Here is a 22,970-nt window from a genome sequence, read left to right on the forward strand (position 1 = left end):
CAAGAAAAGAAGAAAATGTGGACCTGTAACTTTTTAGAGAGTGCACGAATAAAAAAATGGTCAACTACAAAAATGAAGTGCTAGTTTTAATCTGTGTAGTCCAAATGAAAATTAATTAGTAGAACAGCTTTTGACACCGCGACACAGTTTCAAAGTTTGTGCTTTCAAATTAGAATAGCAAAAGTTTTCAATACGATGGCAAAATCATTTGACTGACTCTAACACTTCATTTTTGTAGTTGACATTTTTTTCGGGCTGCACAGAACTTGAAGACAATGAAATCGCTGAAACTACCAGTGGATTGTCTCTGCATGAGAGCAAAGTCGCTTTTGAAATTTAAAGTTTTATTTTGTTGTTTCTACTTTTTAAATAGTAATTACATTACATGTATGTTTTCCAGAAGTTTTTCCAGTTTTCAGTGTAAAAGCATATGGTTTTAAATGTGTTCAATAGTTTTCATCGTATCACCTGTCCAACTGGTATCTATTGTTTTCTTTGTTTTTCACATTTGAAACTTTCTTCTCTCTTCAAAACTTTCACTTTTTTCCAATTTTCTCAATTATTCTCTTTTATTTTTAGTTTTGGAGAAACGAACTTTCCCAAAGAGCACTTTTTTCCCTATCCGCTCTTTTCATGCCGTTCGGGCCCTCGTTTTCGTACAGCGCTCATGTTTTATGCATAGACATGCACTCCTATTTCAAAGAGGTATTTCTCCTTTCCGTTTTTTTTCGTTCATTCGCAGAAGCCGCCGAAGACTTTTTCCTATCCCTTCTGAATAGCTGTCCTGAAACATTTCCATTAAAAAGGGGTTCCGTTTTCGCAGAGCACTCATGTTTTATGGATGGGCAAGTGCTCCATTTTCAATCAAGCCGCATTTTTCCTATCCCTTGGGAATAGCCGTCCATCACCAGACTTTTTTGGAAGCTCCATTCGAAAAAGGGAATGCGTCTCTTATTCGAAAAATTTCTCGTCCTTTTTTAAATAATAGGGAAAAATATGAAAAAATCGGCATCAGATATCAGAATAGAAAACAATAACAGAAAATGAATAAAAACTGAACAATTGTTTAGTGCTTTATAAAAATTGTAATATGTACAGTCCGCACAAAAAGTTATTAACTTTGACTGTTTTCAGTGGAAAATGACTAAGTTTGATAGTTTTGCTTGGTGTCACCTGATTGGCCGATGAACTCAATTTTTTTTTGATCTGAACAGAACAAAAATAGCGCATCATTTTTGTAGTTAGCCTTTTTTGTAGGGACACTATCTTGAACTTTACAAGTTAACAACGTGAAATACTCCAAAAAGGTTTCAGGGATAAATAGCTTTGACTACTTGAATCTTTCAGAGAAGGGTCCCTACAAAAAATGTTCAACTAAAATTACGTGCTGTTTTTCCTCTGTCCAACCACTACAATACAAAATTTGTCGGACGATCAACTGACACCAAAAAAACTCTGCCAAAATTTGGTCATTTTTCACTAAAAACAACCAAAATTGATTACCTTTTGAGCAGTTTTTTATACATAGCAACACAATTAGAGCAGGGATAAGGAGGAACTTCAAAGTTTTTATGAACCAAAACCCAGTAATATCAAATAAAAAGTATTTTCTGTTTTGATCAAAGTGGTATTATCAGAAATCTATAACTCTGAATATACATTGCTTCAAAATAGCGCTTCACCATTCTTCAGTCGGTTCTAAGTGATGTCTAGTTGAACGAAAAGATTTAGACATCTCTTATTGGGATGGTTCTACATAATTGCAACACAATTCTGATACGTACCAGTTCTTAAAAACTTTTTTATTATTTATTTAATTTTTCACTCATATTGTTTAGTTTATAGCTTCTCAACAATTTTCTTATTACTTTCTTCAAAACTCTCACTTTCCTCCAATTTCTCATTCGTTCTCTCTTTTTTTTCTTTTTGAAGAAACATCCTTTCCCAAAGAGCATTCTTTTCCCTATCCGTTTTTGATCTCGTTCGGGCGCTCATGTTTTATGTATAGACATGCACCCCTATTTCAAAGAGGCTTTTTTCCTATCAGTTTTTTTCGTTCGTTCGCAGAAGCCGCCGAAGACTTTTTCCTATCCCTTCTGAATAGCTGTCCTGAAACATTTCCATTCAAAAGGGGTTCCATTTTCGCAGAGCACTCATGTTTTATGCATGGGCAAGTGCTCCATTTTCAATGAAGTCGCATTTTTCCTATCCCTTGGGAATAGTCGTCCATCACTAAACCTTTTTTGGAGGCATTCAGAAAGGGGTATGCATCTCTCATTCGAAAAGTTTCTCATACATTTTTTAAGGGTAGGAAGGAATATGTGAGAGTTGAAATATTTTTCCAGATGTCCAAAAAATTCGTAATTTCAAAACAATATAACGAAACATATAAGAATCGGTATCAGATATTGAAACAGAAAGCGGAAGTCGTTATAGAACAATGTTTGGGTATAAAACCAAATCAGATGATATAGCAAAAGAAATTGAGATGCCTGAACCCGTCAGTGAGCCAAAAGACATGGGTAAACAGACAATGGATAAAACATGAGCGCTTGGCAAAATTAAGGGAGCACTCGAACGAGATCTGCAGAACGGATGGGGGAAAAAGTGATCTTTAGTGAAAACTAATAGAAGAACTGTTGTGAAAATCAAAATTAATTTACTGACCATAAAACCCTGGTCTCTCAAAAAACTGTTGAACATTAAATGTTGAAAAAGATCAGACGTGATTCAGTGATGTAATTTCAAGGACAGTACTGGCCATAATGTCATCATCTTTGGCAGTTTTCAGTTGGAAAGACTGATGTTTAGACTTTTCGCAGAAAACGAAACTTTTATGAGCCTTGTTTTCTTTCCATGTAAGTATACTTATTTTTTTCCACTTGGTTTGACGACCGCATTTGTTCAGTTTCTCAATTATTTGGTGTCTCTTTTCCTTAACTGCAGTATTTTTGGGGGTTCAGACTTATTTCCTTTGAAACGGAACAAAAAGAGGGCAACAAAAAGGTTACTGTAGTGTATTTAAAGAAGAGGGAAAACCTAATTACTAAGAAATTGGAGAACAGCGCTTAAGAAATCGAATTTCCGTTCAAAAAAAAGAAGAGAAAGAAGAAAACGTCTTTTTGAAAGTAATGCGTCTGCTTCCTTCAAAAAATAGTGTTGTCTATTTGGAGTGCAGAAAAATAAATTGAACTAGTGAAAAAAGAGAGATGTGACGAGAAGAGCCAAAGGACAGCGAGACCAGTATAAAACGTTGTTCACAGGGGAACAAATAAGAAAAACCACATATGTTTTCAAAAATAGTAATTCGGAAAGGAAAAAAAGTTCTTAAAAGTTTCGTTTAACGGTTAGCAATTAAATTTTCGAAACATAAAAGAAGAAACCAGAGAAAAATAAATAACAATAGAAAAAAGAAACATTAGTCTATCAATCACAAAGACGAGAATAGCCATCAGTCATATCAGAGCTATCATTTCAAAGTCAACTGAACTATTGTGAATTTTTGAAGTTGAAAAAGGTGGGATATTTTTAAAAACGTTTTTGGTGATGCATAGCGTTTGGTGATGCAAAATAATTGGTATTGGTGATGTGATCTGGCAATGTTTGATTTCTCAGTGAAACGAATTCAAAGAGATCTGGAAAAAAATTGAAGAATTAAAAACATAAGATTTTCTATCTGATGCAATCTGAACTTGATATTTTTTGAAAAATTCCCGGCGGTATCTACTGCTCGAATTTCAGCTCATTCATTATTTGGTGATGCGATGTGTTTTGTTGGTACAAGTTCTGATTTCCTACTGAAATCCTTTAATACTTGAACGTTTGTACCATACCCATCTGTTGCGTAGAATTGTATTCTTGAATGTTGTTTTGTAGAACAAGTCTACTGCTCCATTTTGATAGTTGACCGTTTTCTCGTTGCTTTACCCTTTACTAAGGAATGGCGCCCAAAATATAATAACTCGAGCATACATTAAGGGAGCTATGGGCTGATATACCCATTTTTACTTTTCTTTGATTTTTTCAAACTTTTAAGAACCTTGTTTTCTTTCTGAGTGACTATAGTTTGAAAAATGTGTCGTTTTCTTATTTTTTTCGCCAGAGAACAATGTTAAAAACTGGCCTCGCCGTCCTTTGGCTCTTCTCCTCTTCCCATAACGCTTTTTCCATAATGCAGTTTATCTTTTATCACTCCAAATGCGCAACACTATTTTTTGAAGGAAACGGGCGCATTCGTTTTTGAAAAGACATCTGCTTTTTCTTCAACAGAAGCCTCCTTCCCCGAGCGCTGTTCTCCAATTTCTTGGTTATTGGTTTTTCTCCTTTGTGCCCTTTTTTTCGTCTCACTTTTAAAAGGAAGGAGAGAAGAAACCGTTTTTGAAAAAGCAAATGCGTCTGAACCCCCAAAAAGAACTGCAGTGTAATTGACGGAAAAGAGAAATCGAATAATCGAGAAACTAAAAAAGTGGTCGAGGAAACGAACTTACACTTGAAAAAATAATGAGATGAAAGACAAGGTTTTTTGAAAACGGTTGCGTCCGCTTCTTTCAAAAAATAATGTAGAGATAGAATGAAAGTTTAGTCAAATCTAATGGGTTTCCTTTCCCGGAAGAAAATTGGAATACACTTCATTGTCCCGAAACGAAAAAATTAAAGTGGATGTTTCGTTTTCTCGCTTTTGAAATTTTGAAGGATCCGAATATCGCGATTTCGCTAACGCCCCTTGAACCTTGAATAAAAAAATAGATTTTTTCGCTTTTTCTGCTCGTAAAACTTTCTCTGTAACCGATTTGGTCATTGGTTTTTCTAATTTGATCTAACAAACTAAAGGAGATAGGTAGGAATTGGTTTATAGCATTTTTTGACACGCATTTAAACCTGATGCTGGGCAAAAAGATACGAACTTCTTTCAGATGAAATTGTCCAACTTAGAGAGTGTGTCAAGGTAATTCTGATTGTCACGCCTTGTTGGTTTTAAAGGATCCGTAAAGCATTTTTGTACGGACATTCCCTAGCAAATTACGTATTGACAAAGTAATTTTTTCCTCAAATCGATTAATTTCAGTGCAAATCAGTGCGGGTTTTTATCTGTCGTCTTAAAATAATCACAACTCTCTAGAGAGTCTTTGTCAAAAAAAGTCATCAACCACAAAAATGAAGCTCTACTTTTGATCTGCATGAACCGTTGAAAACCTACTAAGTGCGACAATCAGAATTTCTATGACACACTCTCAAACTGGGACAATTTCCACTAAAAACGGCCAAAGTTCGTATCTTTTTGCGTAGTATGTGTGTTCGGATTTTTTTTCGGTTTTAAGATCAATATGTAGTCCAGTTTAACCTTTTTTGGTTGCATCTCAAAATCTTTTCAGTAAACTCCAGCATTCGGTTAAAACGTGAAAAATTGGAAAGTGAAAGGTATCAATAGGAATTATTCGAACACTATTGGGCCGACATTCATCAGACAAATGAATGAGTGGGAAAGTTTGCCCCACGGAACATAAAATTTCAAAAGAATATCCATGAAAAGTCAGAGAGGATCATTATAACGCAATTAAAATGGTGGTGGTGTACATTTTGAAAAGCAACACCCGGTCTTCTACAGCTGATAGAACCATTATGCCTATTTTTAACTACTATTTGGATACCTAAGTCCTAATTAGAACTAACAGACAGATAATTGAAAATTAATTTTGCCAAAATAAATGCCTGGATGATTCTAAAATTGGAACACAAGCATCAACTTCACAAGATTTATTTAATAGTTTTAAACAAGAAAAAACTAAAATTACAACACACGAATTGTTCAGGAATTTAAGAAAAAAATGTGATTTTTGTTTGTGACAGATATGTATGTATATATTTAAACAAAGACCATTCCATCCAAATCCGGGTGATTGTTGATTTGCTGTGTGAGTTCAGCCACATCGCTATACACATCCATATTGAAAACTCGTCCCACCAGTCTGAAAATAAAAGAATTTAGATGAAAATATATAAAAATAATGAAAAGAAATGCTTACCTATGAGCTTCAATAGCTCCATCCATTGTCTCCTTTGCACGTTTGGAAGCGAGATGAGCATAGAGTACTGGTGCTGGCAAAGCTACTGTCGAAGTAGCTCTACAGAACATGTAAGTGAGAGCGTGAGTGACAGTTGGCCAGAACGTTGGGAGGGATCCATGCCAAGTGTTCCACAAGACATAGTAGTGAGTTGGACGAGCCAAACCAATTTGGCCGACTTGGGTCGTGAGGTAGAAGTCGTAGTAGTTAGTGGTTGTGACTGAATCCTCAACCAGCGTTCCTGGACGGACATTGAATCCTTGCTCCTCAATTCCCTCGGATTCGTCTTTCAAGAAGAAACGAGTGTGATGTCTCTTGGTGACAACAATGTAGGTGATTGATGGTTGGTAAGCGGGGTCAAAGGAAATACAAGCATTTTCAATGGCGAGTCTTTCTTCATAGAGAGTTCTCTGGAAATCTCCCTCTGATAGTCCATCTCGGTAGACTACAATATGAGCTGGACGGATGCTATTGTGCATTGTGAAGTCAGCAATACGAGTCTTGATTTCATCCTGGAATCGGACGATTCTCTCTTCCCCGGCCGATTGAATTTTGGAGGAAGCACGGTATTCGGTGCATTCTATGTCAATGTTTCCGACGACTGTAGCCACTGACATCTTCTTCACATCTGATTCTGGATCCTTGAGATCTCGGGTGCTTGGATGGGAAACGTCGACTCCAAGGAAGAGAGTTGGCTCTCTGGGATTGGTGACCTTCGTCCATGACTTGTGGGTTCCGCCGCTTTCCAGTTTACGGTGAGTTGTTCCAACTTTTCCAAGAATTTTCTCAACTAGAAGACGAGTGAACTTGCAGGTAGCTGGTGTTGCCTGAAAAAGATATTAATTCAGCATTTTTCAAACTTTTCACGGGCCGAACTTGGGTTTGAAATTTAAAAACTTTTCAACGTAATTTTGAACGAAATTTTGAAATTTCGTGATTATTTTCCGAAATTGTCGAAATGTTTGACTTTTCCTGAAGAAACTGGACCGAAATTCCACAAATTTGCCAATTTTTAGTTTTTATAGTTATGAAACTCACCCCAATAGTGTTGAATGTGCTGTAAAGCATTCCTTGAGTGAACACTCCCAGCTGAGTATCAGCTAGATATTTCAACAAATTGTAGTCGTTACGGAACATGTTTCTGCTGTTCACGATGTTTGTAAATCTCTGCTCAAAGATCACAAAGACAAGGGGAATAATCACTTCATCGTCACTTTTCTTATACTTGTCATCGATGTTGGTCTTGAGATCATGCAAGAAATTGTAGATCACAGCTGGTAAATCAACTCCTTGGAGGAACTCAGTGCTTCCTTGAATTGCAGCCTGTCCCATTTCTTCGTTTTCCCAACAGACCGGTTGACCAGCAGATTCGATGGCTCTCATCAAGTTGTGATAGCAGGTGCTGAAAGTAGATCATTGATACAAAGCATACATCAGCCTACTTGTCATAGTTGTAGAGAATGACATTTTCGATTTCCGGATTAAGGAATCCGGAACCGATAAGAAATTTTACACTTTCCGCAATCCGGAACTCCAAATGATTTGTTAAATTTGGAAGACCAAGTCATTTTTTTCAATGTTTTTGATGATAAATAATGTTCAACACTACTTTTAAGGATCAAAAGCGAAAAAGAAGTTTAATAGACACCTTTTAAACTCAAAAAACCGAACATTTTAATATCGGGACTCCGGAAATCGGAAAATCAATTAACAGGAATTGGAATAAACTTTTTAAATCCGGTGTCCGGATTCCGGAGAACTATGCTATCTGCCAAGCGGGCTAAACCGGGACGGGACGGGCGGGCGAGTAACATCTTATAAGTTGAAAAATATCCAAAAATTGTAGATCTCAGCAAGTTCTATGGCTGTGACCAACTGCGGGAAGGATGGCTATTTGTTGATATACTACCGGTCGGACTAAAAAAACGTTTTGGTTAGTTTTTTAGCACTTCTTCCCGGCTCACGACATATTAACAATCCGCCATTCGGCCTGCAGTAGGTCACAGGCATATAACTTGTCTACTTGCTCAGGTCTTCAACATTTCAGAATATCTTCCAATTTCGAATGATAGTCAAAAATTTGACTTTTTCGCGAACAAACTCAAAATAGTGAGTGCCCGGGACTTAACAAGTATGCTGGAATCTATATTTTGGTGCATTTTTTGCTCCTGATATTGTGTTTCAAGCGAATTACGCCCCGTCGACCCGGTTCGCAAGTATTTATATCATTTTTCATTAACTCACTCATCAATCTCAATATCAACTTTATCGTTGTATGGGGATCCAATTTTCAAAATCGATCCCAGCAATCGCTTTTTCAGTTTTGGTGCAGATTTGTCAGTTGTTCTTTTGTACACTGCATCTTCCAGAACTTTACGAATTGGTTCGTGATCGACAGCTTTCCATTCCCCTTCATGATGCACATCCGAGAACTTGTCGTTTCCTCCATAAACAACTGTAGGTGGTGGGAGTACTGAAGCTTTCACAGAGAGCATTTCCTTGTCAATCGTGATTCCATGTCTCTTCATGTATCTATCATTATTGTCAACGACAGCTGGAACATCCGTGATATTCTTCTGAGCCATAATATGTTGAAGTACGACAAGTCGTTGTTTGGCTGTGAATGTAGTCCATCGAACCATTTCAGACTTTTGTTCCAGAGTTGTCAATCCGGCGTATCTTTTCGGTTCAGCAATTAGAGTGACAAATTCCATTGGAAAAGCGATGAACCGATTACCATTCATTCTTGATGGTTTCTTTTGGATACAGGGAAGGTTTGGATAGCGGAGGCGGATGTTTCTTCTGTTTAAGAAAAACTCTGCAACCGAGATCTCTCTTCCCAATTCCTCATTGAAGAACATCAACTCTTGAGCTGATTTCTCTGTGACATCGTAGAATTTGAAGTCCCTGTTGGCTTGTCTGGCATTTCCCAACGCTCCATTACTCGTGACCTCTCCAGTGGCGTCAACTTCCACTGCACTCTCGAGAGTATAACACAGTTTCATCTTGTGGAGAATTGACTTCATGATTTCCCGGTTACCATGCGTAACTTTAGCGTTTTTCAGAGAATTGTCCCAATGGTTTTCAAAGTCCTCATCACTTATTGTTTCACCAGCAATCATTTCGACAAGGAGGCGGATCAGTGGATAACTTGGACGAGTGAACATAGTGTGGGACACTGAAAAGTAAATAATGAAGAAAAGTCAACTGTCAAATTTGAATTCAAACTCACAATCATAACAAGCGGTGATTCCAGCACGGAGGTTCAACTTGATACCAATTGAAACACCAATTCGAGCATCCAATCCGTTTTTCAGTTCCAAGAAAAGTGGAGCATCATCGAAGTCTTCGCGATACTTCTCATCTTGAATCATGAACATACTCCTCTTGAAAACTGTGAACTTGTTCTGGCACAGTCTGGAAAAAAACCGATTGAAGTTTTCATGAGGAGGTTTATAGTTTTTGTTCCGATAATTGATTTGTTGCGCAATTGTTCAACTAGGAACGCGTCAACGGCGCACCTTGAAGCTTTTGAGTTTCTATGAAATTTGCAGGTTTTGTTTACTTTCAAAAGGCGTCAGAAGTGCACCAGACCGTTTTCATCTCACGTAGCCATTTTGTACAATTTCACTACATAAAACGCGTACTAGGCACGCCAGAAATGTCCAATGAATTTGTTCTCTGTCATTTTCCCTCTCCAAAGCGCGCTAAAGACACCCCAGATTCGGTTTTCACTGATTCTTGTATAGAAAACGCGTCAATGGAGAGCCAGCCAGTGTAAATTTCATCAATCTTTTTTTTTCTGATTTCTTGATTGAAAATCGCGCCAGCGGTACCCCAGATACTAGTTTCTGTTATTTCTCTAAAAAAAAGCGCTTTCTCAGTAGTGTTCTCTTTGATTTTTACCTAAATTTTGTCCGAAAAACGCGTTCTTCTATCACTTTTCAGCAAAAAACTCAAATTTCTCCGATTTTTTTGTAAATCACACGGAAATATTGATATAAATTCGTGTTTGATCAATAAACTTAGAAAAAAACATACCTTGGATTTCTGACTCGAGCAGTTGCAATGGCGTCGATGAGTGTGGAGAGTAACTGGCTGTCTCTCTGAGCGATTCCTTCTCCGAATTCGAAACTCTGAGTGTATTTGTAAACGAAATAGTTTCGCCTGTCTCCGACAGTTTCCTGAGAGTTTGAAAGTTTCTCAATCGACCACAGAAGATTTACATCATTGAAGATGTAGTCGGCGGATCGCGGAAGCGCGCTTCGTCCATTTTTACTCGCGCAGATATCACGGAACATTGGAGCAGCTTCCTCTCGTTTTTCGAGTTTCTTTCGGTTTCGATAGACCTCGATATAATACTCGTGGATGAGGTAGGCTTGGGATGGTAGATGGACAAGAGCATGATTCGTCCAGAGTTCCGTCTTGCTTCCGACGTTTTTCTCATAAACGGATCCCTCTGGACGTTTGAAGAACTCCTGCTTATTGTGCTCCAGATCTTTCTTCGCGACTGGAATTCGTGGGTAGTGCGCTGATCCAACGAGGTCTCCAGGATTGGCGACACCTGCGGCGCTTCGTTCGAAACGCGGACGGGCTGGTCCGTTGTGGGAATACATGTTTCCACCACGAGCTCCTCCACGTCCTCCATTTATATCCATTCGTCTCATATCATGAGAAAGGTCAGCGCGACCACCACTACCTCCTTGTTGGTGTCCTCTACGTCCGTTCTCTTGATCATTACGACCGTCATCTCGGTAGCCACCGCCACCATTTCCACGATAGCCATTGAAGCTCATAGCAGTTAAGTGATTCTGAAAAATGATCACTTTGAACACATTTAGAGAAAAAAGTAGCAGAAATGGAAGACAGTAAAAAATGAAGTAAATGGAAGGTATCGAGTGAACGGGTAAGAGTAAAAATAGATGAACTATAGAAGACAGAAGGAGTGAATGCAATATAGGTCAGTTTTGGAAAAAAGAGATAACATGAATGCCATTGAGCAGAAGGGAATGAGAAAAACTGTTCATGTGAGACATAACAAAAACAGAAAAGGTGAGTATGGGAAGAAAAAACAAAATTATGCGCGCGAAACGCTCCTGGGCAGGATTAAGACTATGTGGCAATCCTTCCCACAGACCGGCTTTCCAACAGCGTATGCTATAAAAGAGAAAATCAATAAATGCTGGAAGACGGGAGGGACAGATGTAGTAGAGGACAACGGCAGAATGGCAAGAATGCAGCTGAATCTCTATTAGCAGAAAGTAATGGTCAGGATAATAAATATCGGGAGCAGGAGAGTCGAGGTTGGGAGGAGTCAATGGATGAATGCCAAGGGCAGGGGCCGGGGGTTAGCAATATTGCGCACCAACCAAAAATTGAGTAGTGGATAACCAGAATGTATACTCCCTGTTCACAAAATGTTAAAAGATTTCGGTAGGTCATGGTCTGATAAGGGAACCCTTTGGAGATGCAGCTTTCAAACGATCTATAAATTTGGAGATAGGTACTTTCCACCCCGCGCAGCTCATTTCTGACAACAAAACCAGCTAACCGTCTCTGCGAGCCGAGTTATGAGCTATCAAACTTTTCATGGCAGAAATGGACTTCCCGTAGCTGAAAGTACCTATGATCAAATTTAAAAATTTATGAAAACCGCGTCTCTAAAGAATTCTCTTGTAAACGTACAAAACTTAATAGAAAACGGATGCGGACTCCTCGGCAATCGGCAAAAACCTGAATGCAACTGTTTCCCTATTAGCAGATGGAAGTGGGCGGAGCTGTTAGAGTGATCCATATCGAGAGAAGAATAGGCAATGGTGGGCGGAGTCAAATAAGTATCTTGCGGCACGGGGAAAAGGGATTAGATGTATTGCGTACAGAAAAAATGAGAGAACAATAGATGAGATAAGATCTGGTATACAATCCGACAACAAGTAGATGACGATGATGAGACCATCTGTTCAAAAAGAACTTATGACCATCCAATGCTCATCTCAAACCTGGTTCATAATGAGGGAGACCGATTGGGAAAAAGAAAACGAGGCAAATAGAGTGAGGCGCATTCGGGGAGATGATGACGCGCTTTCAAACGACCTATAAAGTTGGTTATAGGAATTTTCGACCACGGGGAGTCCATTTCTGCAGTCAAAACCTGTTAAATATTTCTGCGAGCCGAATTATGAGCTCTCAAACGTTTCATATGGATAAGCCTGTTCATATGAAATTCCAAATCGGCGGTATATACACCTCCGCGCGGTTCCATTTGTGTTACCCAGCGGTTTCCCTGTGCTCCTTCGTCGTAAAAATGAAAATATCTTGCGTATACTACTTGTAGATTTCAAATTCCACGTGAAAAAAATGTATGTACATACATGAAAAGTTTGAGAGCTCAAAACTCGGCTCTCGTGAACATTTAGCTGGTTTTGACAGCAAAAATGGACTCCCCGAAGTCTAAAATGCCTATGACCAAATTCATAAGTCGTTTGAAAGTGGCGTCTCCGAAGAATATTCAAGTTCAATAATTCGGAGAGCAAATTTCAAAAGCAAGAGTTGTCCGAACGACATACCTATCATAAATGATGAGATGAGAACGGGTACTCAGAATTCAAAAAAGTCAGAGTCAAATGTCTGTGAACCACGGACTGAGTTTCTAAACCCTACTGGTAAAAAAGACAGGGTTGGGAAATTCCGGGTTAGGCTAGGCTGATATTGGGACAAAATTTTTGCCGACAGTTATCAAAAAATGGTAGCATGAAAAACTGGGCGGAGCTGTTAGCGTTACCCATATCGAGAGGAAGCGTAGTCGAGGATGGGAGGAGTCAATTAAATATCTTGCGGCCCGGGGAAAAGGGATTAGTAGTATTGCGTACAGAAAAATGAGAGAACAATAGATGAGATAAGATCAGGTAAACAATCCGACAACAAGTAGATGACGATGATGAGACCATCTGTTCAAAAAGGACTAATGACCAACCAACGCTCATCTCGAACCTGGTTCATAATGAGGGAGACCGACTGGGAAAAAGAAAACGAGGCAAATAGAGTGAGGCGCATTCGGAAAGATGGTGACGTCACTGAATATCTATAATGGACTCCACGAAGTCTAAAATGTCTATAACCGAACTCATAGGTTGTTTGAAAGTGGCGTCTTCAAAGAATATTCAAGTTCAATAATTCGGAGAGCAAATTTCGAAAGCAAGAGTTGTCCGAACGACATACCTATCATAAATGATGAGATGAGAACGGGCACTCAGAGTTCAAAAAAATCAGAGTCAGATGTTGGTGAACCACGGACTGAGTTTCCAAACCCTAATGGAAAAAAGAGACAGTGTCGGGAAATTCCGGGTTAGGCTGTTATTGAGACAAAATTTTTGCCGAAAGAAATCAAGAAAGTGGTAACATGAAAAACGAGCCAGTTCTTATTAGTTTACATGGTAGTATCACTTGTTCTGCGCTGTTGTTCGCTCAAGAAATTCCTCAAAATACAGCGAAGTTCTAAAACTGCGCCCGAGGCGCGCCAGTTTGTGAAACATCTACTTTTGGTTCAAAATAAGCCTATTTAATCGATTTTCCAAACAGTTCTGCTATAGTTTTCTTTTTTTCTGGCAAATTTGTATAAAAGTTGAGCTTCTGTGTCTAGAAATGACCAAAATCTGAAAACGCGCTCAAGGCACGCCAGTACCAAGCACACAGGCAATTTTCAACACTTTTTTTGCAAATTAGAGTCTTATTTATATGTCAAGATTGATCTTTTCTCAAAAGAGAGGCCAATGTTTAGAGAAATAACTCGCTTTTCCGTGTGATAACAAAAAAACGTTAAAAAAGTTGAAGCAATCGGAAAACTTGCTACCCAGTCGAATGGTGGAGAGGAGGGTTTTTTCGTATTGAAAAAGCGGAGAAGACGGGCAGATATCCTCCTCGTCTTTTTTTGTTATTCACGTGAAAAGGAGTAGGGTAAAGGGAGGAAAGAAGATAGCGAGAAAAAAGAATGAAATGTGAAAAAGTAATAGAAAGCGAGAGGGGGGAACTTTTAATGCTTTTCTCTTATCATGTGAACACAATGCTACACCATGATAAGGGAAATATGGATTGGGTTGGTAAACAGATTGTATTTTTTTGCTTGATGTAATAGTCATAGTTACAATTTCTTTGTCTTGACCCTTTATCTTACCGCCCTTTGATGATTCACCGTCTGGCTGAATCATCAACTATCTTATATTTGTAATATCAGAAGCTCCGCCTCCATGCAGGAGGTCTTTGACAAGAAAAAATTTTTTTGAATTGTAAACTTAAAGAAAAACGAAAAAATCAAGTTTTCATGTCAGTTTTTGTTAATTTCCAGGGGTTTCTTGCAAGTTTTCGACTCAAAATATAGTTTTTCTTGAAAATTATTAACTGCGGCAGAATTCTAAATCCTACGGGGACACTTTTTTTTATATAGATAGCCGATTTGGCATATTTTCATTGCAAGAAATCAGTTTTGCCTCAAAGTTATTTTTGCCTTTTTCTCATTCATTTTTGTAAGTTTTTCGAAAGTTTTTTGATCTTCATGACAAATTTTTCTAACAAGTCAAAATTTTGAAAAAAGTTCGAAATTCCGCCTAAACAGAGCAAAAACTAGTTTCTGGGAGGACTTTTCTGGGAGTTCGGCCACGGCGAATCCTAGGCCATGTAGATTCACGGAGATTTTTTTTTGAGAAAATAATCATTTTCAAAGTCCAAAAATGGGGTGTTCTGTAGTTTTTAACAGGAAAAACTGGGTTTTTTGATGAAAAAATGAGGAAAATTGAAAAAATTGAGTTTTTCTATCAGTTTTCTTTGATTTTCAGCTGTTTTTCGCAAGTTTTTGACTCAAACTTTAAAAAAGTGTTTTATTCTGAAAAATTACAAACTTCCACTCATTTTTCTTCGATTTTCGCCAGCAATACTGAATTGTTCTTTTCTGAAAATAATTTACACAAGTTTTTAGTCAAACAATGTAACATTTTCAGCTACTTTTCACCGATTTCTGTCTCCTGGTGCGCCTTTGACGCGTTTCACTAAAGTCGCTATTTCGCATAAAATAATTAGAGTTTTGCACCAAAAATGACATTTTTATTCTATTTCAAAATTTTTTTTTGAAAAAACTGGCAATTTTAGCCAAATTCAACCAAATTTTCAGAATTTTCGAGCGATTGAAAGTTTTGAAAATAAAAACCGAAAATCAAGTTAAAATCACAAATCTCACACATGAATACACACAAAACAAGAATCCAATACAAAAAACAAAAGTCGGTATGCCAAATCAAGATTTTCTATTTTTTGTCTTCACTGACGTCTTTTGGGTGATACAATAAAAATTCATGATGAGCCAATTGATTGAAGTTATTTATAGTTAAGTTTTTGCAATTTTAGGTGACTTTTCAGTTGAAAAATAAGAATATGTATATAATAGAAAGAAACTTCTTGTGAAGCTTCAATTGGGGTGAGGAAGGATTACAAAAACAGAAAAGAAACTTCCTAGGAAGTTTCTAGAATGTGAGGAGGAAAAAAGAAAAGGAAAAATCTAGAAAACGAAAGAAATGAAAAACTGGAAGAAAAGAAAGAAGCTTCTGGTAGCTTCTATCAAGAATGAGGGGTAGAAATGAAAAACTGTCTCGCGCCGGCCCGTGGGGCGGAGCCAGACTGTTTTCTGGTGAGAGACAATGATCTAGAGAAAAAGCAATAGAGGGAAAAAAAAACATTTGGAAGGTGAGACATGTGGAATTTGTCATGCTGCGGGGAAGGAGAGGGTGCCCTTTGGGCCCGTCTCCTCTCCCGCAGCACTCGGATCGAGTACAGTTTTCAACCAAATCTGCAAAACTCAATTCAGTAATCATTCGACCTACTTCTAGTTTCTCATTTTTCATATTTCCGCAAGACATTATTCTGAAATTATAGAAACTTTTTGTGAAAGTTGGAATTGGTTTGAAATACCTTAATATTTCGACTGAACTAGCAGTTGTAACTTTTTTAAATATGAGTCTTACACATGAAATATTATAAGCTGAATTTCAATATGTAAGCTGATTTTCAGTGAAAACTAGCCTGTTTTAAATTCTTCTCATTTGAATTAAGTAGCTTCTATGTTATTGAAAATAGTTGTGTGAAAATCTAAAATTTCATTACTAAATCCACATTTTTCCAACAAACTGTTTTTTTACTCCCCCGTTTAGATTCCGAATAAAAGACACCACGTTCTACGTTTCTTGTGTTCTCCCCTCCCCGTTATCCCAGGCAGAAGGTAATTGGGACGAGAATCGATAGGCTGTGTACACCGCGAATGCCCCCTCGGTCGCCTTCGCCTCCTCCAAAACAGTCGCGTGTTTTTGTGTGAGCGCACTGTGGGGACAACAGCCCCCGCTGAGAGAGACCACGCGAATAGAGGATACGCAGAGAAAACAAGTCTTTTCTTCTCGCCCTCTTCTTCTTTCTTTTCGATTACATCGGCGAATATTCATCGGTTTTTAGTTTTTTTTTCAACGTATGTTATTGAATTTTACTACCGTTTGGGTCATAAAATAACAATTAAGCTACCTTTTTTGAGTTCATTTGCATCCATTCGCCGTTTTACCTGCATTTCAGTCAAAAATGAATGTTTATTGTTTCAGTCTTCTCAAATCGACTATGAAAAAGAATGTGACGGACGAGCAGAGCCACCACAGAGCCGGAGGACCTCAAAAATGTGCCGAGTTCGAGTGGATTCGTGTTTGGAAGGCCCCAGGTGGGTATTTTCATTTGAAAAATCAATTATTACAAAATATAGCTTCAAAAATTTGAAAAATTGAACAAATATTGTTTGAAAATTCTCACACAAGCTGTAAAAAACTAAAACACTACGTTTTTGTATTTCCATGGATTGGAGACCAAAATTGTGTCTCATTGAAGGCAGCTCTGGAGACCGAATTCTCCCAATCGCTCATTTCGACTTTTAAGAACAACTTTTTGCAAATCCATCATAACAATATCATACAAATCATACCAGTTTTCATTAGGAGAGCAATTGGATAAATTTCGAATTTGGAATTTCGGGTATTATGGCTCTTGCTGGGCAGCCAATCATTTTTTTGCATCATTAATGTGAAAAAGTTATTTTCGAAAAACTTGGTTGATTTGTACCAGAAGTCATGTTTTTTTTTTAGAGGTTTTTTGGGTTTTTTGAAATTATTCTGCCAATATTCACTAATTTTGAGACAAAACGATTCTGTAAGTTTCTTAAAAGTCAGACAGTAGACAGAGATAAGATAACGTCAGTTAATATAGCTGTTCGTTTCTTAAAGCCGAGCGAAAACTTTAAATTTTGTTAAATAGAGCCCCATAAGTTGGTTTTGAGTGTTAAAGCTCTTCCAACAGTTTGTGAAAAACTTTCTCAGTGCGTTCTTCAGCTTTGAAGAAGTTCCTAGAAACTTCCGGATAACCGAATCAAACTAAGGATGCATAGAAGGATGCCGGGGGTTAAATTCTACCAGTCACTTGATATAAAGTCCAAACTGTTCATTTTCTGTGAAGTCTCCGGAAGAATATCGAGAAAATAAAGCTTTTTCCCACTGATGCAACGATTTTGCAAGTATTGCGTCATTTTTTGTGCAAAAACTCTTCATCATCAGGATCAATCGACGATTTTTCACCTGTACAAGACGTTTTTTGCAAAATTATTGTCGATTCACTCCACATTTTCAGTCACAGATTCTGTTTTTCGCTTATAGAAGAATGGACCTATTCAAATCAAGTGAAAGCACTGTTGAGCGAACAGTTGCAAATAATGGGACTAGACTCATGTAGAGTACAGATGGGAAAAAATAACAAAAACCTGTTGATATTCTGCGAGAGCCTGAAAAATATAAACTTTCATTTTTCAGAATCACTACACATCGATTCCACAACGACCGGAGAACTTGAAGATTGCCCAACCGACATCAACAGTTCGTGCCGCGATTCGACAACCATTGATGTCATCGACTCTATTCCTAACATCGAGTCGATCATCTGGTTTTCAATACTCCGTCGTCGTCTAGGGTGAGGAGACGGAAAATATCATGGTGTCCAAAGCCATGTGCACGGCCTGCATTTTCCTACTCGTGGCCTAGAAAAATCAGTGGGTTCGGCCAGCAAGACCATAGCAATTTCTTAAGCAAAAATTGCGTTTTTGGTCATTTTTTGAAATTTTTTGATGCCGCGTTGTTGAAAATCTCTAAAACTTCAAAGATAACAATAACAAATTTGAAAATAATTCCATCTTGCGCCGTGGGTGGCCAACCACTCATGATTTGCAGAAGTTACTCAAGGTCAGGCTCAGAATAAGTGTTGAAAAAGCAAAAGTGACTCAGAAACGTTACCAGTCGGCAAGTTTGCCCTTTACGCTTCCCTTTCCGCTTTGGCATGTTCAAAAGGTGAGGTTCATGATTTCGTTTTTGAGAAAAGTCGAAAATCTCAAAAATCGGCTGCAACGCGTGTTCTCCACACCGTGACAAAATTTCACGAACAATTTGGCTGCCGACTGAATGATAGCTTTGAAGGCAAGCTTTTTAAGAAAAGCTTGCTTTCAGTGCTTTTTTTTTGTTAAAAAACAACGAACGACCAACAATGTAATCCCAAAAACGTATTCAACTCTAAATTTTGCAGTTTCCGTTCTCCTCATCATGCTCTACATCAGGCAGAGATTCTTCCCACCGAGATCGACTCATCACACTACGCCACAGGATCCCCACCGCTCCTCAACGTTGAGTCCTACAGACAGCAGTTGCTCCAGAATCTCTCCCAGCACTCGCATCCCACCGCCAATACCATCTCGAGCTCCGGTGACTTCACCAGTTCTGCAGTCTCCGCTGGTAAGCCCATTCACAATTGTCGCTCCAATACCACAATGCCCACCACAGTTGCCAACCATGACCCCTTCAATGAAACTACCGGATCCTACTGCTTTCGAAGCTGAGACTCGAATCGAAGAAGAGCGAAAGAAGCATTGTGTCCAAAGGGAAGTGTCTGTTGGATAGTCGTGAAGTAGTGATGCAATTGTTTATTCAACACCAGACGGAAAATTCTCGACTCTAGATGGGGAGTTCTCAACTCTGGAGGGAAAATTCTCAGCAGGAGAAAACAAAGATTTTAAAGGACACCGGAAATTCAACTCCAGTGATCGCGGACTTACTATTGGTAAAGTTATGAAGGTAGGTATTTTCATTTCAAATTTTCCGTAAACATGTAGCTCTAAGCTTTTGAAAAATGATACAGTCATCTGGTTTTTGGTCTGGGTCAAGGTTGGGAAAGTGAGAGAAGTGAAAAAAAATTGTGATATGGTTACTGTATTGAATGGTTATTTCCTTTCATTTAGCCTGACTACGTCTTCCGTACTGACAACAAACTAAAAACATGTCAATTGCTTCGAACAGCAGAAGACTCACTAATGAAAGAAAGATTTCATCAGTCTTATGACCAATTCCGTTGAATTTTGTTGATTTTCGAACAATTTCTATGGTTTCTGACTATTTAAAAGCTCCAAAGGTGAGGTTTTGTCTCTTTTTGTGATAAGGTTACTGTATTGGAACATTATAAAACCAAATTTCGAAGCTCTAAAACACGTTTTTGGGCTTGAAAAGTCAATCTTCAGCCCTAAAACGTCTGAAAACACTCAAAATAATCCATGACCTATCTTTCCCATTTGGTGGCTTAGAAAACCAATTTTCCCCAAAAACTAGTCCATGAACCCGATTTTGTCAATCTTCTCTCATCTCGAACTAAAAAAAGTACGAAAATGGCCGTGGCCTGACTTTCCAACTGATGGCCTAGAAGATCGAATTTTAGGAAAACTAGTTCCCGACTGGTTTTTTATCGGTTCTGACTTTTCAGTAATTCTGAGCAGATTTGTACCGATGTTTGATAAAAATTTCTGAAATTTCAGTCAAAAATCACCAATAATTCACAAGCTTGGTCAAAAATCACTTCTAACGATGACATTCCAGACCGAAATCGAATTATCAAACGATTTTCTGTCAATTCGTCCCCTGGCTCACAGCTATCATGACGATATCGGATAGTCGGATGATATCGTAAGTTTTTAGTCTAAATGTTTGAAAATTGTTTATAAAACGCGACAAAAAACTGCACGAAGGATAAATCACAATCACTGGTTGAAAACGTTTTATATGTATAGCTTTTAAAGTAAAAAAAAGTGCGTCTAATCATAAAAAATCAGTCTAAAGCAGTGGAAAAAAACAGAAAAATATCTTCGGAAGCTGTGAAATTGGCGGAATCGCTTTATTCACATGACTCACACATGATCGCTTTAGAACTGTCAGTACGCGTTTATTCTGCCATTCCAACTTTTAAAAATTGAAAATGTGCCAGAAGTGTGCCAAATAGCACAGCTAAGAAAGCAAGAAAAATGTCTCCATATGCTGCTCTCCACATGCAAAAACGCAACAAAAGTACACCGGATAGTTCTGAGATCCACTAGAAACGCGTAAAAGGTGCGCAAGTTAACAACGAAATTTACTGAAAATGAGTCAAAAATGCGCCAGAAAGCAATTCCTTAGAATAATCAGACAGTGTGGGTTATTTTGTTTTAGTTTCCATCTATAACCCTCCAATAAACATTCTCATTTGCAGGCATCCAACTTCATGACATCATCTGATAGTTGCTAAGAAGAAAAAACATTGAAAAGGACATACAATTTATTATGAAACTAACGATGTTGGCAAGAAGGAGCAGCTCATGGTGGTCGTTTATATTGACAACCGCTGATATAGTGACTACTATTATTTTCGGCACAGTGAAGAAATGAACAGAAAAATATTGGCAAGGTCCACACCTTCGTGATGGCAGAACATGTGATATCTTCATGATATTTGGCGTCCATTGTTCCCAGATTCTTGTCAAGCGTTTCGGAGCAAGATGTTTCGCCTGAAGCATTTATTTTTTTTTGATCAGACAGGTAAGTTTCTCTTCATGACTGTTAGCTAAGTGTTCAGTCAAATCGGTTTTCAGTGTACCGCAGTTACACCAATTAACTGACCATTCAGCTTGATGTCTGGAAATCTTTCATTATTTTTCCTATCAGTTTTTAGATTTTTTTGAGAACACGCATTCACTGCGATTTGCCAGAAACAGCTTATTTCGAACTATAGTTTACAGTTTTTCCTCTTAAAATTTGAGATTGTGAGGCTAGAAGTTGCCGATGCACCTTTTTTTAATTTGAGTGATAAATTCTAAAAGTTGATTCGAAAGTTGACTATCATCATTCTACTTTTTACATTGAAGCAAAATATTGTTACGGCCAACTCATGCAAACAATCCAAGTTTCCCTTATCATGGTAGTAGCACTATAATTACATGATAAACGCAGAACAACCAAGTTTTGCCCCCTCTCCCTCTTTTATTAGTTTCCGACACCCCATTCTTTCGTCTCTCTGTCTTCTTTCCCCCTTTGCCCATCTCTTTTTTGCGTGAAGAACAGAAAGAGAGACGAGGCACCGAGGAGGACATCTGCCCGTCTTCTCCGTGTTCTCCTTTATACGAAGGGGCCCCTCTTTCCTCCATTCGCCTAGATATCCATCGTTTGCAACAGATGTCGATTGTTGTTGGATTATGGTGAATTAGGAGACGCAGAGAAAGCCATCCGCTCTTTTCAATTCTCCTTACCCTTCTTGCATAGCCCAACCAAACGATAGACTGACTAAAGGGACGCAGACATAATAGAGAGAAGGCAGCCTTTTCCGCAACCGCCTTTTCTTTCTCTCTTCTACGCGTCAATTTATTGCAAGAAGCAAATGAGACGGGAGGGTGTTTATATTTTTCTTTGTTTTTAGTTCTCAGATGAATATTCGCAGAAAACAATAATTTCATTTTAATTTGTTTTTTTGTTTTAGACTATACTCTCAATGCGGAAGTCTTCATCTCATTGACCCATCACAAAAAAAAAAAAAATATTCAAGAATTATTTGGAAAAAACTTCACTTTCGGACCCTTGGACTCATTTTGATAACATAATATACACGAATGGGTGAGTTATTTTGAATAACTATTATCTAAACGCTTTGTAAAAACGTTAAAACTTGGTCTCCCAACAGTTGAAAAGCGAAAAAAGTAGTGTTTTAGTTTTTGTACAGCTGGTTTGTGACTTTTCAAACAATTTTTGCTCGATTTTTTGAATTTTTCAAGTTATATTTTGTAATAATTGATTTTTCAAACGAAAATACCTACCTGAGACCTTTCAAACACGAATCCACTTGAAGTCGTCACAGTGCGGCATGTTTACGAAAAACGCGTGCGCTCTTTGCGCAGTATAGCCCCGCCTATTCTAGTTGCCTAAATCTCGTCGATATCAAAAAAATGAAGTCAATTCCGAACTTATGGGTGCTAAAATAAGAAGGAAAAATTAGATATGGTATGAACACCGGGAGAAAACAATTTTGATGAAAAAAAACCAAATTTTTAATGGAAAAACTCTAATAACGTGAATGAAAATATCCATGAATCTTAATAAAAACTGTTTTATTCATTACAGGTTACATATGCTGCAATGCCAGATTTTCTATGGATGCGCTAAGAAATGGAACAGGAACACATCAACTCATTGCCTGCTTTACTGGAGTTTGAATTGATGTTTGTACCTAGACAGAAAACCTGGGATAATACAAAGTGAGTTTTTGCATTTCGAAAATAACAAAGCGTCTTTGGAAACCGTATGCTAGACAGATATCTAATAATTTGTTAGAGATGACTTTTAGTCTCTCTTTGTGATTAGGTTACTGTGTTGGACGGTTATTTCCTGTCTTTTTGCCCGACTACGTCATCCAAACTGACATCGAACTAAAAACATGCCAATTGCTTCCAACAGCAGAAGACTTCCTAGTGAAAGAAAGATTTCAATAGTCATTTGACTAATTCCGTTT

General features: G+C 38.0%; 2 protein-coding genes across 2 annotated transcripts; one reads left to right on the top strand and one right to left on the bottom strand.

Moving 5' to 3' along the window:
• Positions 1-5,863: 5,863 nt before the first annotated feature.
• On the bottom strand, positions 5,864-10,858 carry GCK72_022489 (uncharacterized protein; the record flags this gene model as incomplete). The annotated part of the gene is made up of 6 exons (XM_003096469.2): positions 5,864-5,966; positions 6,024-6,889; positions 7,101-7,464; positions 8,307-9,240; positions 9,295-9,479; positions 10,104-10,858. 6 exons carry the CDS (start codon positions 10,856-10,858, stop codon positions 5,864-5,866), a joined length of 3,207 nt encoding a protein of 1,068 aa, XP_003096517.2.
• A 5,812-nt stretch (positions 10,859-16,670) lies between these two features.
• GCK72_022490 (uncharacterized protein) lies at positions 16,671-19,072 on the top strand (the record flags this gene model as incomplete). Its single annotated transcript, XM_053734859.1, has 5 exons — positions 16,671-16,803; positions 17,939-18,095; positions 18,393-18,469; positions 18,702-18,907; positions 18,956-19,072. 5 exons carry the CDS (start codon positions 16,671-16,673, stop codon positions 19,070-19,072), a joined length of 690 nt encoding a protein of 229 aa, XP_053578425.1.
• Between the last annotated feature and the right edge of the window lie 3,898 nt (positions 19,073-22,970).

Source organism: Caenorhabditis remanei, chromosome X, assembly GCF_010183535.1.
Source record: "Caenorhabditis remanei strain PX506 chromosome X, whole genome shotgun sequence".
NCBI lineage: Eukaryota > Metazoa > Nematoda > Chromadorea > Rhabditida > Rhabditidae > Caenorhabditis > Caenorhabditis remanei.